The 17,751-nt window shown below is 33.9% G+C and overlaps 1 protein-coding gene across 2 annotated transcripts in view; it reads left to right on the top strand.

Annotated features, from left to right (window-relative positions):
- GBE1 (1,4-alpha-glucan branching enzyme 1) overlaps positions 1–16,733 on the top strand; it is a 156,452-nt gene extending 139,719 nt beyond the window's left edge. Inside the window, exons 15-17 of one of the 2 annotated variants that reach the window (XM_065741856.1) lie at positions 3,879–3,996; positions 5,729–5,791; positions 16,448–16,733. In XM_065741856.1, coding sequence (XP_065597928.1) covers positions 3,879–3,996; positions 5,729–5,791; positions 16,448–16,504 — 238 coding nt within the window. In that variant the 3' untranslated portion in view covers positions 16,505–16,733. The remainder of the gene's footprint in view (positions 1–3,878; positions 3,997–5,728; positions 5,792–16,447) is intronic. The other variant, XM_065741857.1, reaches the window with a different exon arrangement.
- The last annotated feature ends 1,018 nt before the right edge of the window (positions 16,734–17,751 follow it).

Here is a 17,751-nt window from a genome sequence, read left to right as displayed (position 1 = left end):
TGAGAAGAGTTGGTCTTTTATATGTGATATACAATTATGGGAGCATATACACAGCTATTTCTCTAAAGGATTTCGTTTGAGAAATATTGAATGAGTTGTTTGCTTTGTACAAACAAAAGAAAGCACCCAAAATTTTCTTTGGACATTCCAGGGAGGAGGGTGTACCTTAGCTGTTAATATGGGTGTAGTGAGAATGAGTCTATTTAATCTCATCATAAGGTTATAATTTCCACGTGTATTAAGTGTGCAGTCATTCCAGTGTTACTGTTGTTGCCTCTATAACTGGCTCAGTTGATCCCAGGACTGTTTAAAGGATCAAAGGCTTTTTCAAATTGTTCTCATGTCTGTTGTCTGTACCTGTATTTTTTTCTAGCCTAAATTCATTTTCTGAAAGTTCCTATATACAGCCATACAGTAGGTGTTTCAGCACAGTTTTTGATCTTTTTTTAAAATGTGCTTTAGCTTTGTCCCCTAAACTATATACTGTTTTGTTTTTTGTTTTTTTAAGCTAAGAAATGGTAGCAAGGAATAAAAATTAAATCTTTTTAAGATATTTTGTTTCTATTTTGAGAAGAACAGCAAGAAGGTGGGAGCTTATTTGCATCTTAGCTGAAAAGAAAATAAATATTTACATTCACACTCAAGCTCTACATACATGTCTGGAAAACACCACAGAAACAGAAGTAGGGGTGCTTAAGCATTTAATTGTATGATGAATTGAAAACTATAGCAGTGCCTGAACCTGATTTTAAAACACATTATGAAAGCTGGAGGCAAAACAGTCAGGATGACACAGTGTTTTTGCACATTTAGTTATCCTTTCTACATTTCCAGTCTTGCTCAGTTATATTCAGATTTTCTAACTCGATAGGTCAAGTGTCCTGTCACGTAATCTCTCTAATAGAACTTTTATGTATAATACAGAGGACCCAACTGTACTTAAACATCTATCATAGATCAAACACATTCAAATAAAACTGTATGAATCTAACCAGACTATACAGAGGACCGTTTCTTTATAAATACTCAGTCTTACACCATTTTCCTACTGGCCAATAGAAAGTCCTGTCTGAAAAGTCCCTAATTATTCAGGGCCATCATCCCCACAATTAACACTGGTATTCATTTTTCAATACCAAAGGTTGAGGAACGAAATACAAATTATTTCATTTTATAGTTTGCCTTTACTTGGTGGTGCTTTACGTGTCATTAAGCATGCAAAAGATTAAATTAAAAATCTGTGTTAAAATATGTATTTCAAAATATCATAAAAGCATGGTAATTCAGTAATTAATGTGGTATATAATGACAGACTTTCCATTTCCAGCTCGATCTGTACAAGAGTTCATTGCTTTTACTGCTCTACTCCACTGTAGTAGTTAAGAAATTTACAGTTAGAGAATCAAACTGAACAGAAATTGGTCCTTTTTCAGTGAGAGTACAGGGTAGTATTTCCACCATTCTGTCACTGAAACAAGAGAGACTTCACTGCAAAATAAAATGCTTCTATTATGTGCTTAATTAAAATGCAGAACTATTGTTTAATGCTTTTATGAAGGTAGCATTCAAAGCTTAAATGTTCATACGATTTGGAAATGTTAATGCAACTTCTTTTTGAGGTTTAAGTTGGAAGGGAAATGGTCGTGTTTACCAAACTAAGTATTTTTCCTTCTAATTTATGAAGATCTTAGAATGCTTTTGTCCCCGTTTTTCAGGATGTGGTTAACAGCAGTTCAGCCAAATAAGCTGTGTTGCAAGGTGTGGAGAGGCAGCGATTGCTAGAGAGCACTGCAAGACATACGTTTATGGTGTAGATTAAGGAAATTGGATAATTTGTTTCAAATTAGTACAGCCATAACAATTGCATTTGCTGTAAATAGTTTTAAAGGAATCATTAGAGATGTCAGGCCTCTCAGCAACATTGATAAATTATTAAATTTAATGTATAATGTAGATCATAGTAGCAGTGAGTGAAATGCTTGAGGGAGACATTCCCTTGCCATGTTCATAAAATATACAGTGCAGCAGTAGCAGCCCTTGATGATACTGGCTTTGGAAGGAGACTAAAGAAAAAAGTCAGAGCTGTAGTTTGGTTTGCTATTTTGTGCATGGCAAGACATTGCTGACAATTTGGGCATGTTTATAAAATAAAGGAGAGGAACTATATAGTGAGCATTGAGAACTAACACTGACAACAAAGTATACTTCTCCTAACATTTTCTTAAAAGACAAACAAGAAAAGCAATGAACAGAAATAGTGTTAGAGAATGTAGTGTACCCTCTAGAAATCAAAAAGTAGCGTGGCATTTAGGACATTGGTTTCTTTTGGTGCTAATAGTTGCGAGGAAGACATTACTTAACATTAATCATGCAATAATTGACAGCTTTGGTTTTCTTCCCTCATCTGTAACTGTATTTCATATTTCTTATATTCTGTCACCAAAACCTGTGCAATCTGCTGGTCTTCTGAACTATCACAGAATAAAATTGCACTTAATTCTAGTTTAGAGATCTTTTGTTTTATGTCAGACTTCAAATGAACAGTCTTTCTTGTTGTTGGGGATTTAAATCGGTCAGACTGTGGCAGTCAGGAAGTTTTCTAAGTTCATCAGCAACTGTTAGAAATAGAGAAATGTAAGAAGATTTGAATAAAGACAATTCTGTCAATACCAAAATCCCTAGATTGTAATCAGGCCTGTTTTGAAAGGGTGGGCAAATGCAGAAGTCCAAGAGCAGTTAAAGAACCCGTAAGTACAAAACATGTTGCATTGTTCTTGACTAATCCTAATAAATACAAGCTCTATCAAAATAAGATTCTTCTGTGATTTTAAATTAAGGAAGCAGATTGTGGTAATAGAAAGTATATTTATTTGTATGTGTTTGGGGTTGTTTTGTTTTGTTAGAGATTTGTTTTTGTTTTCTTTTGAGAGGCAGAAAAAGGGTATAGATGGAGGCTTTCTGTTGTAACTTCTGAAACTAAAAGATGTTCTGTTTATACCAGAACAAGAAATTCTAAACTATTGGAACTCATGGATTCTAAATAGCTTGTGTAATAAACTTTTACACTTCTGAAGGGATGCCAGAAAATAATAAAATACTAATTTATTCTTGTCCCAACTAAGAACTATAGATTAGATTAAGTATTAGCACTTTATTTCCTCTCTTCTTTTTTTATTTCCTTCCTTCAAAGTTATTTTATTGCTTGTTTTTGGATTTTAAAATTGTTTTTATAGTTCTTATAAGTATCCATGCAGGTGTTCCAACTCATTGTTAAAATGCTAAGTAACACCCCCATTTTAGCAACTGAAGTCAGAATAATGCTTGTTTTAAAAGGTCTTCTATTAAATATAAATTTTCTTTTATTCTTCTGTGATCCTTTAAAGAAATTACAAGGTTTTATTGCTATAAATATATATACTTTTTTCTTTAACAGTTGATCAGACTCTGGCAGTTAAACTAGGTTTTATTTTGATGATTGTTCATAATTGTGTTATTAATAAATGCAATTCAAATCCAGGACACTTATTTTGTTTACTTGTGTAACCTTAATCTAGATAATTGCACAAATTGCTGTGTGTGTCCACTGTAATACTGTCAATTTGTAATTCACTGAAAATTACAGAAAAAAAATGGGAAGCTACTTTATTTACTAGAGTCACTATGCTAAGATTAAATTTTCAAGAGAAAATGTCATACAGTTTTTACAGGTTCTGTATGTTTTCTCATTCGCATGCCCATATGTGTACATATATATTTAAATCTGCTATATATTGAGTATGTTAGCATTAAATATGTTGTAACTCTTCTTTCTGAATTCCCACTTTGATTTATTTCCCATTTAACAGAATTTTGACATAGTACCTTAACAGTATTCTTAAGTATAAAATCCTTCTGGATTCTGATGCTTCAGAATATGGTGGACATCAAAGGTTGAACCACGATACGGAGTACTTCTCTGAAGAATATCCTCACAATTACCGACCTAATTCAGTTATGGTAAGAAAGATGTTGTATTTTTATCTGAATCACTGAACAATTTTAAAAGTCTTCAGACATATGGAGTCTATTCTAGAAGTATTTCTGTGATTGGTTTATTTGTTTTTTTACTTTCTGAAATTAACCTGTGTATGAGTACATCAGAGGTGATGTTACAATTTCAATATGGCTTATAATATTAACTGATTTTCTTTTGACATTAAGTTTTGATTTGCATGTTCTCTTGCAGTGTCTGGCACACAATATTTCTTGCCAAACAATATGCATGAAAACCTAATGTACTTTTGAGTTGTCATTTTTAATATAAGCATTTACTTCATTTTCATGTCTGAGAAACTCCATGCTTTCCTTGAGAATAAGGCTATAGAAACTAATTTTTGATTGCTACCTTAAAATCATTTGCCTAACTTCATAAACCCAACTGGCTTTATCCTCCTCAGTTTACAGTAAAAAAAAAATAACACTTAGAACAGACCTTCTTTATTCCCATCAAGAATGTTTAGACCTAATTGTTCTGAATAGTGAACAAAAACTTTCCTTCACATCACTTCTAACAACTTGTAATCACTTGTATCGTTGTATATACAAATTCTGTTGACTGAGGTGGTGACTAATAAAAACTAAAATAGAGCCTTTTGTCATTACTCTTGAAATCATAATCCCTTACCACAATTAATTTATAAAGCTGCCATTTCACATTCTTTTTATATGTATACATATACATGTATGCATATACATATATATATACACACACATATATATATATATATACACATTTGTATGTATTTTCACAAGTTCAATAGATACTAAAATTCAAAAAGACCATGCATTTGGCAGAGTTCACTGGAAAAGTTCTGAGAATGCTTATGTTGCTGACCATATTTTCATATGTAAACCATAAGATGTGTGTGAAAGGGTGTGTGTATCTCTATACACAGGTATATCTGTATACAGAAAGTGGTTTTTTTTTTTTTTTGTAATGTAACAGACTACAGATACAGAATATCTACACTGGTACATGTGTGACAGTCTTCCATGACAGAATGGATAAATCATCTTCTGGTGTTACATTTCTTGTGAGATCCAAATTCCTGAGAATTACTGTACATTTTAATCTCTGTCTCTCATGCTTTCTTTTACCCCCTTTTGTTATATTCAGAGTATTGACAATTGTTTTGTTTGCATGTTTTAAAATAGTTTCATTACATTGTGCTTTTATTGTGTTTGGCCTAAAGGATCTTGGGAACATGTTTTTTTGCTTATTTTTTTATGTGTATGTGACAGTGTCCTTAGAGTATAGGTAAGTATCTGTTCAATCATTAGTACACTAAGACTGTGGATCTAAAAGTTCATTCCTGCAGGTTATGCAGCAAATTAATGCTCCCAGAATTCTTGCTTCCTGTGTCCAATTTAAGTATGATGCTTTAGTGATTAGAGAGCATTTTAATTATCTGCCACTAACTTAACTTTTGCAAGCCAATTAACTGTAATTTAGAGTGTATATTTCACATTAGGACTTTTAGATGATGAGTGCAAATCATTCAAAACAGAAAAAAATACATCTAAGTGTGAAAATGTGACTCAGCTAGGAGCATGTGGAAGACAAAGCATGTGACAAGCAAAGCAGCAAACGCATCTGTGCAGCATAAACTGTGGCATGGCAATGGCACTTCTGAGTCAGATAGAAACCCATCAGAGTGGGGTTATGACAACTTTCCTTTATGTCCTTCAGCAGTCCAATTCACAGACCAGCTTCAGCCAACACTCCAGAAGATGCCACACGCACCTCATTAAGGTAAAATGGTAGTAAAAGGACACAAATCCAGCAAGGTATAACACCAAGTAAGAAAGAACAAAAGTTACAGTAAATACCATCAGTTGGTATTTTTCAATAAAACAGAAATTTTTTATCATAAGTAGAAATTTAGATCCCAGTTCTTTGATAATCTGTCATCCTTGAGAATGTCTTTAGTCCTGGTTTAATGTTAAGAAATCCAATTAGATGTCCCTTCTCTTGATTTTCTTTTCAATTACACCAGCCTATTTAACACAGAATAAGTTTTTTCTTGTACTTTAGTAATTATCTTATTGAACTTATATAATACATGTTGCTTAAGCATCTAGTTTCAAAAATGTTAGTTCTCTCTTCACCACAAATACTTTTTTAATAGTGAAAGATGCACCTCCCTTAAGGTGTGCTCCTTAAACACTGTCAGTAAAACATGCCCACAGGACTATGACAAAATGAAATTACATGCAATAATTCTGCTGCTCAAGTCAAGTTTAAATAGTGCAAAAACGTGTTACAGAAGTAGAAGATTAGATATGACATAATTCATTCTAAAAACATCACCTAGTAAAAGAAATACTGAAAGTGACATTGCAAAATGAGAAGAAAAGGAATGTGAAATACCTGGAGTAAGGAAAACTGGATGAAAAGTAAACTTTGTAAGCACTACTTGGCACTGTGAAATTTTGCTGACAAATATATGATAATTCAGGTTCTGTAGAAGGCTAGATTTCAAAATCAGCATGCATGCCTTGAAAATTCCATAGAAAAATACATCAAAAATATTCTTTGTAAATAATCTTATCTTTTCATTCTGCTGCTTGCGCTGCTGTCGATTTCTTGCAAACACATGAAATGTACATAAGATTTCATGTGATTAAACCTTCTTCAAACAAGGTGCTGACCTATTTGTCATTGTACAAATGGACTTCTAAACTGTCTTATTTTTGTTGGTATTACTACCATGGAAGAGAGGCTTTAATAATCTTTCTTGAGCTATGTTTGTTGTGGATGCCCCATTTATGGATGTATTCGAGGTCAGATTAGATGTAGCCCTGGGCAGCCTGATCCTAGTGGGTTGCAACCTGGCCCATGGCAAGGGATTGGCGCTAGGTGATCTTTAAGGTCCCTTCCAACCAAGACATCCTATGATTTTATGTTTTATGAAAGATGTGTGCTTTTTCAATGCTTGCATAACCTTCCAGTTTTATATATGTATTCACATTTCAAATTAAATGCTGTGGATGTGTTTCAACTCTGTAAGATCCTAGTACCCCCTTATGTTTGTACCTTACCTGATTATTGTAGCTGGATGTGAATATTAGATCTGGGGCAGGGAAAGGGTGGGGGAAGAAAAAAATCTGTTTCTAATAATACTTACTATCAAAAGTTTTAATAAGCATCTAACTTGATTGATTTTCACTGCAAAGGTAAAGATATCGAAGTGTGTCATAGTAGCTTAAATATTTTTTTTAAAATACACCAGAAGGAAGGATTTGTATGGAAGCAGTGGGTTTTATACTTTTTGCAGCAACAGAACTGAGTAATAAGCAGTCTAAATGTAATGTTACAGAATATGTCATTGCCAAAACAGTATGCAGTTTGGTGAGAAGTGTAATTGTTTAACCTATTTCAGTTTTTATAGATTTACTTTTCCTGTAGTTCTTTTCAATTAGCTAAACAATAAGTGGAAGCTGAAATATTCCTTCTCCCTTTCATTAAATCAAATAGAAATTGCATATTTTGTTCTAAGAATATCCTTATTGCTGGGTTGGGCTTTTTAACCTTGATCTTAATGTATAATACTCAGTGTCAAAGTGCAACTTTGTGTCTCCATGAGTCTATTGACAAATTAAAAATATTCACACAGATTGAAATGATCTAAAAGCTTTTAGTGACCTTAGCTTTGAAAATAGTAATTTGAAAAACTTTCATGATAAGGATTTATGTATTGAATTTTAAACGAATGATGTAATCTTTTACTATATTCTCCTCTAACATGCACAAATATAAAGAATATATGAATATTTGTAGTTAGAAAATTGACTGCACTAACTAGGAAAATTGGAAAGCAGTAAGATTTTGCCTCTTGATGATTAAGATAAATCAGCAGTAAATTGATAAATTAGTTTGCTCGTATTCATTGAAAGTTTCAATTCTTCAACAAACAAAAACTCACAAACAAATATTATGATTCCAAAGTTAATCTGTTATCCACTTTCATTCAATTGTAGCTTTTCTGAACTGCATGTTTGTGTTTGTCAGGATTTTGCTATCTTTCTGAAGTAACTTTTCTTAAGGAAGAGTGCAAAAGATTATAGAAATTTTGAGATAGAGCCTGGAGATCTTTTGCATAAATGAAGCAAGACAGTCAGAGAAATGATTTTCTGCATATTCATCCTTTACTGCTGTAAATTGAAAAACAAATTGGAAGGCAGTGCTTCACATTAATTTAAGCATACCTTCTTTTAAATATGCAGTATCTAGCAAAATGAAATCTGAAATGTGAAGTTCTTTATTACAAGTTACAGTCAGAAAGGAAAAGCTATCATGTATCTTATTCATTGATGGTTAATTATATTCTCAGAATAGTGTCAGTGTATGACAATTAGTAGTGATATAGAGACATGAGATTGTCCAAAGCCCTCATTTTAATTAAAAGTTTGGAAAAATGTTGGCACAGAGTCCTGTGATATTGCCTTCTGCATCCACCAGCTGCAATATGCACTATCAAATATTTTTCTGCGGTGCCTGATCTAGCTCTGAGTTCCAGTAATTCTCCCATCTGCTGCAAAATGACCTTGAAATGATTTTTAGGACTTGATGTTTTCCAACCCTCAAAGTGGGATGAAGAGTAATTCATTACAATTCCAGCCAATTTCAGTTGTGCTTGCACCTGGTACTGAATCTACTCTGATGGATTTGAAAGTAGAAATGTAGTCTGTAGAATTTTTTCTTCATGTTTGGTTGTTGGTTTTTTTTAATATACATTTAGAGATTGCTATATATTGCAACCCTCCCAAAATATCTAAGGTGAGCTTCGTACTTATCACTGCTGCTATTCACAAATACTTCCTGTATTTTCTTTCTGTAACTTTTCTAGGCTCTTGTTTCTTGAAATTATCCAGGAGTGGGGAAAAAAAAAAAAAAAGTATAAGAAATAAGTATTTGAAGTGTTTAAAGGGCTGAAAAGCATTGTATATATTTCTGTCAAATGGTAGCAAGACTGGTTTCTTTTCCCTGTTTCTGCAGTAGCCCACACGAACAGATGATGATCTTGATAGAATACTGTCTGTGTAGGAAAAGCAGGCTGCTTGTAAGAAATGTTGTAACGTGTGTATTAGATTGGCTATACTATATTAGTGCTCGAAACTCTGATCTTTGCAAAATTTGCCTAATTCACAACAGTGACTGCTTTCATTTTAAGTGGTCAAGTTGTATGAAAAGGACAAATAAGAGATAACAAAAAACATGTTGTATGTATTTGACTTACAAACATTTCTGTCCTCCATCATCACCTTTGTTACCAATTCTGCCTGTGAAGTCAGCCACAACTATTCCACTTTATTCCTGCTGAATAAAAAGATTCTCAATAACTTGATGACTAAACATCTGAAAATTAACTTTGTCAAAAACTTTCACAGCTGAGTCAACCTAACTGTCCCCTGAGGATCTGATGTTCTCCCTTCCACATATTCCACTTCCTCCATTAATGAATGCCATATGAGTCTTCTGATGTGTTTTTTGATGGCTTCATAAAACAGCAGAGCTTATATGGCAGAACAGAAAATTAGTAGGTCATAAGTAACCAATTGGTGTAGATAACAAAGGTTCCATTCATTGAGTTATCGAAAGCCTTTAGTAACCTGGTTTGACATCATAGCTGACCCTGCCTCTTGAGGCCCCTTCCAGTGTGAATGAGACTGTAATCCTGAAGGGGAGGAAGGAGTTAGAAGGGCCTGTAGTATGAACAAAGAATGCTTGAAACAAGATTCAGAGGATGATGTGATTAAAAGGTAGTCAAGAAGTTGATTAACTATGAATGTATTCTCCTTAATATTCTATACTTGGAGTTTTCACTTATATGCATGTTCATCAAGTAAGCCTTGTGAAATGATGAAGATGACATGAATGAAATAAAATTTCTGATCAGAAAAGCAGATTATAAGAGCAAAGATAAACCAAAATGAAGCTGTTAATTGGAACTGTATAATGAGCAACAACATATGAAAGAAAAAACTTCAGGAAAAAAAAAAACGGAAAAAAACTACTGAAACTCTCTTCACTGATGTACTGAAAAACAAGAAAAATGGCATTTTCTTTTAATGATAAAAATCTGGGTTTCCTGTTCTGGTTTGAATTGAGATGCTTTTATATACTGTTACATGATCTGAGCTAGATAGGCATTTTGAAGGAAGTAATTGGGGCACAAGGAGGTGAACATCTTAAGAAAGGCTTCTAGAATTCTTTTCTCAGTGTCTTCATCTCCTGGCTTTGAACAGATGCACTTAGGGAAAGAAAGCCTGGGAAAAGAAGGTCAAGTTTTTAACTGTAGTGACCAGCACCATTAAGAATAGTAGAGTAAGCCTGGTAAGAAAGAAAACATGGATGTTGCTGCTAAGATATTTGTACTGAGCTAAAAAGAGAAGTAGTTCTTTTTTAATATTTTTTGTTATTATTTCTGTAGCCAAATAAAGGATATAAACTAGTGTAATGTAATTACACTAATAATAACATTGTCAGTTATGTTGTTTTTTTTCTTCCTAGAACATCCCTTAAAGTCAGTTATCACTTCTTAAGAGACTTTTATTTTCATATGTTAATTGAAAGTCAACATCTCAGTAACTGTTTTATGTAAAATTATAAATGACAAAAACATATATGCTGAAGACAGCAATAAAAAATTAGCTACTTGGCAAACTTAATTACATATGACAAATAAGGGAATAAGGCAGGTAATGAAGGAATATTTAAGCAAGGCGTAGACTATGAAGAGCAAAATTAGAGAGATAAGAGCCTCGCTGGAGTTAAAAACTAGTTAGAGATACTAAGGATGGCAAGAAAAGAGTTCTACAAGTGTGCAGGAAGTGTACAAATATCAGAAGAGCTCAAGTAAAAATGCAAGATCCTTGAGAAAGGGAGGAGTTAAACACTATTTTTGTTTGTTTGTTTTTAAACTTCAGCCTCTGGGCGCAAAGTCTGCTTTCCAACTCTTTTCTGTGCCAGTGCACTCTTGAAAAGAATGTATCAGCAGCAGAGCAATAGGTTAGGGACACCTTAAAGAAGCTGGATAAATGGTATATATCCAGGGATTTGGAAAGATTTCAGTGGCATGGTTGCAAGGCTGAAGTCATCTGTGAAAAATGATAATAGCCAGGGGAAATTTTTGACAACTGGAGAAAGGTTGTAGTAAAAGCAACAAAAGAAACCTAAGGGATCTGTAGGCCATTGAGCCTTACTCTTGCAGTCTCTTGGCAGATCATGGACCATATCCCTTTGGAATTCATATCTGATGAGGTAGGTATGAGTCGATCAGAAAGCCAACTCAGATTTAGCAAATTCATAATATACCTGATTGCTTTCCCTGATGAAATATCTACCTATGTACACGAGACTACTACAAGCGATGTTGTAGGACTTCAAGCTTTGTCTCCTACAAGTGGAGGTACAAGCTGGATGGGAAGATTGTTATACACTGAAAACTGAAGGTGCAGTTTTAGTAGTCGGAGGCTCAATGTCCAGCTGTTGACAGATTTCAAGAACACTGCTGTAGGAATTGCTGCCAGAGCTGATGCTCTTTGATGGAGTCTTTAGCAGCAATTGAAATAATGACGCAAAGCATACCCACAGCAGATTTGCAGATGATGCTGAATTAGGGTCCGTTGTTGATTGATCGAATGTTAGAAGTCCAATCCAGATTTAATATAACTTGGACTTTCTTGAAAGTAAGTCAACAATACATTTAAAAATATACATAGTGACTTACTTGGAAAATGCAAAAAGAACCATGGTTGCCTTGTTTTTCAGTATTTAAAGAAGGTAGAACTGAGTAATGCAGTGGAAGCATGGACGGTATGTGTCTGGGGGTGCTGGCCTTTTATTGTATGCTATTGCAAATTTATTTTTCTACAGTATTGAGTATGATATGTATGTGTTTTGATACAAATCTGAAAAATGGATTAAAATATGATAAACAGTTCTTAATCTAAATTGAGTAAATATATATATATTTATATAATATATATATAGTCAAAGAAATATATATATAATTATAAATAAATATATATATAGTCACTAATTAAGTCATGCTTTTACTTGCTTATAGCTAGGATTTATCCATTCTTTTGTATTTAAATGTATCTGGACTTAAATACAATCAGATGCTTGCATTTCAATTTATTCTGTCAGTAAAGGGTTTCTTTTTTTAACTGTGTGCATGTGCAGAAAATATGAAAAATGTTATCTCTTATTAAATATTATTTAACTGTATGAATTACAAATTCAAGAGGGAGCAGGGTTGTAGTAAATTGCTAAGAGACCAATAGCCTAGATAATTTAAGTTTCTTGTCAGTTTTTCCAACTGCACTGATTTTTATTTTTACTTTATTTCATATATATCACTACTTCTACCACAGGTCTTGTGTTTTGTTTTTGTTTTTTTTTTAATTTACATCCTGACTTTATATAATTATTTAAGGTTCAAAAACTTTTATAAGCTGCTAATTAGGCAGAAAGTTCTGATCCACCTAGAGGTAGGTGTGAAAGATAAATTAACTTGATTGTATACTTAAAACTCTTACCCTTCATAAACGAGTGTCTTTCAAAATAGAAATAATACTTGTTTTGGAATTTGCTCTTCCACTTTCCCTCTTCAAATTAGAGGTCCAAACCATATTCTGATAAAGGCAAAGGAATGCAGCTCATATGTCAATGGATGAAGTTGCACATGATCCCCCAACCTTGGACCCATTCTAGTTAATGTTTTCATTACAAATATACTTTGGTATACAGAGTAATTTTATAGTTTTGACAAGGCAGTCTCTTTTCCAGTAAATTCAAAAAACATATCAAGTACTCTGTAAACCATTGAACAGCCTGAAGACATAAACTTATTAAGTGCTGAAAGGCAGTATCTAAATTTAGGTCATTTTTGTATTTTCATATTGTTCTATGTTCTAATAGCTGCCTTCTCTACTAACTTCTTTTTCTAAAAGACAATAGTTATATGCTCGAGTATTACATTGCAGTAGTACAAGCAGAAGGGAACGTTCATCTGCTTGAAGAAGTCAAGCAGTCAATGCTTACATCTAGTAAAAAATAAATATATAATATGCTGTTTGTGGAATATCTTAGATGAGTTGACACCCCTTGTGAACTGGGCGATTGAAGTGACTGTTCAGCCAAAGGCATGCTAGCTCAGTAAAACAGTATTGACTAGTCTGGCCAGCTTGAAGCACAAGAAAGAAGTTCATACAGATACAGCCTCAGTTAATGCCACCTGAAAGTTCACCTCTTAATGTTGGAGGTTTCATGTAATAAACTTATTTGGCTCTGAGAGAGCATATCTTTCGTAGTATGCTCTCACTTGTTTTCAGTATCATTAAGAATTGCTTGGTGTCAACAGTTTGCGGGACAGTTCGACCCGGTACCGTGACAATTGAGGCAGGGGGCCCACGGGCCCACACCCCGGGGAAGGGGACGGGGGAAAAGGGAAAAAGGAGAAGGGAGATGGGCCCAGGAACAAAACAACGGCAGCGATCTGAGGAAGAAAGCTAATTTACTAAATAAGATATCAGAAAGGAAAATAACACAATATAATATAATATAATTGGAATTGAGGCAAATGAATCAAATAAAATGAGCAAGAGAGAGAGTGTCCGATAAACCGAAGGCCTTACGCTAACGCTGAAGGCGGACGGCTGCAACAAACACCCATTGCCGAGCTCGGTCCCGAAGGGAAGAGAGAGTCCCGTGACTGCAGACAGTTTTTATCTTTCCCTCTGAGCGTAAACACGTAAGAACGCAAAGCATCGCAAAGTCCTCTGGGGAATGGAGTTCTTCTTCTCTTCTGAGACAGGCATACCTGGAACTATCGATGATCCACGGAGCTGGAACATTAACTCTTTAACTCTAAATGCACTACATGATGTTATGATGTGGAATACCAGTACCAAAAATCATAAAACCATGACACTTGGAGAATGTCAAAATGTCTAGCATTCCTCTTATTGTCTCTGGATTTGCTAGTTGCAACACATTAGATGTAATCTCAGAATTTTTGAAGGCTGCTTTAAAAATTTGTCTTCTGGTTTTTTTTTTCTTTGAAACACAGGTGGTATCAGTATTACACAGGTAATCAGTACGCCACTACTGGCAGGCTGCCGAAGGAATGCAGTAATTACAAGTGTAATGGGTCTTAGTCTGGACAGAGGAGGAGTGTCTATGACTAGGAAAAGATCAGGAAAAGAATAGAGAAAATAAACACATGGGGATGTGTTTTTACACAATTGGTAGTTAAAGTTGATGAAAGAAAAGGCTTAGGAAGCTCTAGGGTTTGAGTGCCAGAAGGAGCAGTGGAAGTGAGAAATCTGGACTGGGAAGGCTGAAAAATTTGCTGAATCGTGGATGGATAATCTTCCAGATCTCAACTCATGAAAGACGAGCAACCTCTTTGGTCACATTTTTTTTTCTAACTTTTCAGTCGCCCAAATGTTCTGAATTCTTTTTAAACAAAGTAACAGGAATCATGTAATGCTTGTGTAAAATTTCTATTTTTAAAAAATTGTATTCATACCAGTGGAATGAATATTCAATCTACTATGGAGAATATTCCTTGCTCGTGCCCTGATGGTTTTGTTGTTTCTTGTAGTATTGTGTAGGCCTTAGAGGTGGTTACACTGATAAATGATGTTGATAGGATTAGTAAATAATGTCATAGTTGACTTTTTCTTTTTATATAGTAAGAAGGCAACAAAGTCAATTAATACTATAAACTATGTTTAATTTGCCAAGGTATGCAAAGAAATGTGTGATTAAAGTAATAAGCTTACATTTGAATGTCTTCCTGACAAGCAGAAAAAGAAGCAGAAAATTATCAATCTAAGTATAATATTTTACACAACTCCAGAATTGGTTATATACCTGAAACCAGTTCTAAAATTGGGATAGGTATTGTACTGGTGGAGTGCTTCCACAGTGCTTGCAGATTCTCAGCTGGTGCGAGTTGACTTTAGAGGAACTAAAATAATGCACTCCTCCTAAGGTCTGATATATTATTAACCTGGCTGTAACAGAATTGATGTATCCTGTCAATCTAATCAATGATTAGGGTCAATCTTTGTTGCCTTAACTGAAGTAACTTTTTATGAATATTTTCTTAGAAAAATTGTTTCCTTTAGCTCCTTTCACTTTTCATCTTATCAACTCAGTGCTAAATTTCTCAATACACAATTTAGAAATCTCTGCATTATCTATACATTCTTAGCTAGTTGACTTCATTAAGTATTTCCTCCCCCGAACATGGGAGCTATTTATCACTGAAACCTTAGGGGAAATCATCATGTTCACTGCCTTTCAAGAAGCATTGGACATGGCTCTGTCTGATTCAATGAAAATCAGCTGTTCTTTTCCTTTTTCTCCTTTTCTTGAAGCTCTTTGCTATATTGCTTCATTATGTTCTGAAAACTATGAAAGCCTTTCATGCCATCAAGCTCTAGTTTGCAGATAACGTAGTTGAAATTGTGGAATATTAGATATTCCACAGGGATGGAGAATAGTCTAAAGAAGGATGTTGTCAGAATGAAGCCAATAGTCTTCAATCTTGTGTTACCTTTTATAATTGCATTTTTATTGACTTGTTCAGCAAACACATTCATACACTTGACAATTGATGGAGTACCATATATCAAGGTAATTGGTAGGTAGTGCATATCAGTCTCATTTTCAAATTGTGATTCTACTTTGCTTAGAAGGAATGTCATATAATATATATTGCCACAAGCTCTTTTGTGATCTATGAGAAGTCTTTTGATTATATGCATATCTTTTTTTCATGGTAATCAGATAAAAAAGAGTAAAGCAAAGTGTAATAGTGTAATGGTTAATTTGAATCTGTAGTTTTTAGAGTGAATTTTAGTGACTGGCCCTGAAACTCCAGAGATGTCAAGACTGAGCTGATTGCAGTGCTGTGTTGTAATGCTGGTATTTACCTGAATGGAACGATATCATGTACCTTGAGGCAACTTTACTTCACAGCAGAGGAGTGTTCAGATGCTGCTGTAAAACTTTCTCATTTATCATTATGTAGTCCATTGACTTAGATGTCCTCAAGTATTATAAACTGGACTTTGGAAGTCATATGAGGCCCTCTACTGGTAGCCACTTTAAATCTATAAAACAAGATTTATGAAAAGAGAAAAGAGAAGAGATTACAATTCAGATGTCTTTTAAACTTTTAGATTATCTTGTATAACTCAAGCACTGGGAACTAAGCAGCCAATCACATTTAAGATACAATTAGTATGACCTACAAGATCATAAAAATAAGAAATTCAAAATGGCTAAATATTTCATATGTTGTTTCATATACTGTTTTTTAGAAAACAAATCATGTGATGTTTATGGATTTTTCATCTATTCTTGTTCTTATCGTCTTTTTACTAGGTGTACATTCCAAGCAGAGTGGCTATAGTGCTTCATAATACGGATGTCTCACAATGAAGATTGCTGTAACTATTACTGAAGAAGCAAGTGATAGAAGTGCTGATACATTGTACTACTGCTAAGTGTGACAAAACTAGCTCTAATGAATCTTTCTGAACTTAATATAGTAATATTAATGTTTTCAAAATGAGAGATTAATATTCACATGTAAATGCAGAGGTCTGTGCTTGCTAGAATCTATTTTGAGGAAATGTTAAAGAAGAGGAAGAAGAATGTTGCCATTATTGTAAAAATTTACCACTTACCATTTTGGTAAAAAAAGAAAATAAATTCTAACAATATTGCAAAACAGCAGGTATTCTCAATTAAAATGTTGTTTACAGAATTTTGTGAGGAATAACATTCTTACCAAAAGCGATCCTGCTCCATTGTTTATTTCTTGAAATTTATTTCTTGAAATCTTTTTCAAAAAAGTGAATTAAAATGCTCATTATATGTAAATGCTGCTTATTAATAGTGGTTTGCTTAAATAAAACAGTTTTGGGCTGAAAGCCAGCCTTAAGGATTTGTGGGACCTAATTTGAGGCTCCTCTTCTGCAGTAAGTTCTAACGTGATATAAGAGATTCGCTCAAACTCATGAGAAGATCCTTAGGAGTATTGTACTCTGCCATTTTTTTATTTGATTAGAATAGCTAAAAGATGCTGAACAACCAAGCAGGTGGACGACTGTCTGCCAACCTGCTGATGCCACTGTGTTGCTTACTTGCTCCCTATCAAATCACTTGGTCTATGCACCTCACTTGCTACAGCTGAAAAAAAACCAAACAAAAAACAATACTTAACTGTTCTATTTACACTGCTAAGGTTTTCACTAAGAAGAGCGTCACACTGGCAAGTGGTCTAAATACGTAATTCATCTTAATGCTTGAATTTCGGTGATGTTAGGACTTTGTAATACTGATTTCACCATTTCCAGAAGCTACCTTTCAGCTTGGTATGTGAGCTTTTTCTTGCACTTTCATAACTTCTAAAATGTTGAAGTTTTGAGAAGATGATGTCTCAAATTACAGTAATCAAGGGGTTTTATATTTATTTTCAGTGAAATCAAGATAGTTAATTATTGGAGTGCTGCTAAGATTATTCAAGAGAATTATTTAATAAATAGAACTTTTCTATTTGTATGGATTAAGATCCTTTATATTTGAAAATGTATTGAGGAATACTCTGAAAAATTAATACCAAATTAATGAAATGTGCTTTATTTTGTTCCACTTGCTCAAAGGCACATTAGAATTGGCTATTA

Source organism: Cyrtonyx montezumae, unplaced genomic scaffold (genome assembly GCF_038088225.1).
Source record: "Cyrtonyx montezumae isolate F1298 unplaced genomic scaffold, pur_monq_1.0 scaffold_3, whole genome shotgun sequence".
NCBI lineage: Eukaryota > Metazoa > Chordata > Aves > Galliformes > Odontophoridae > Cyrtonyx > Cyrtonyx montezumae.
The sequence above is the reverse complement of the archived record's forward strand: the minus strand, read 5'-3'. Positions and strand labels throughout refer to the sequence as shown.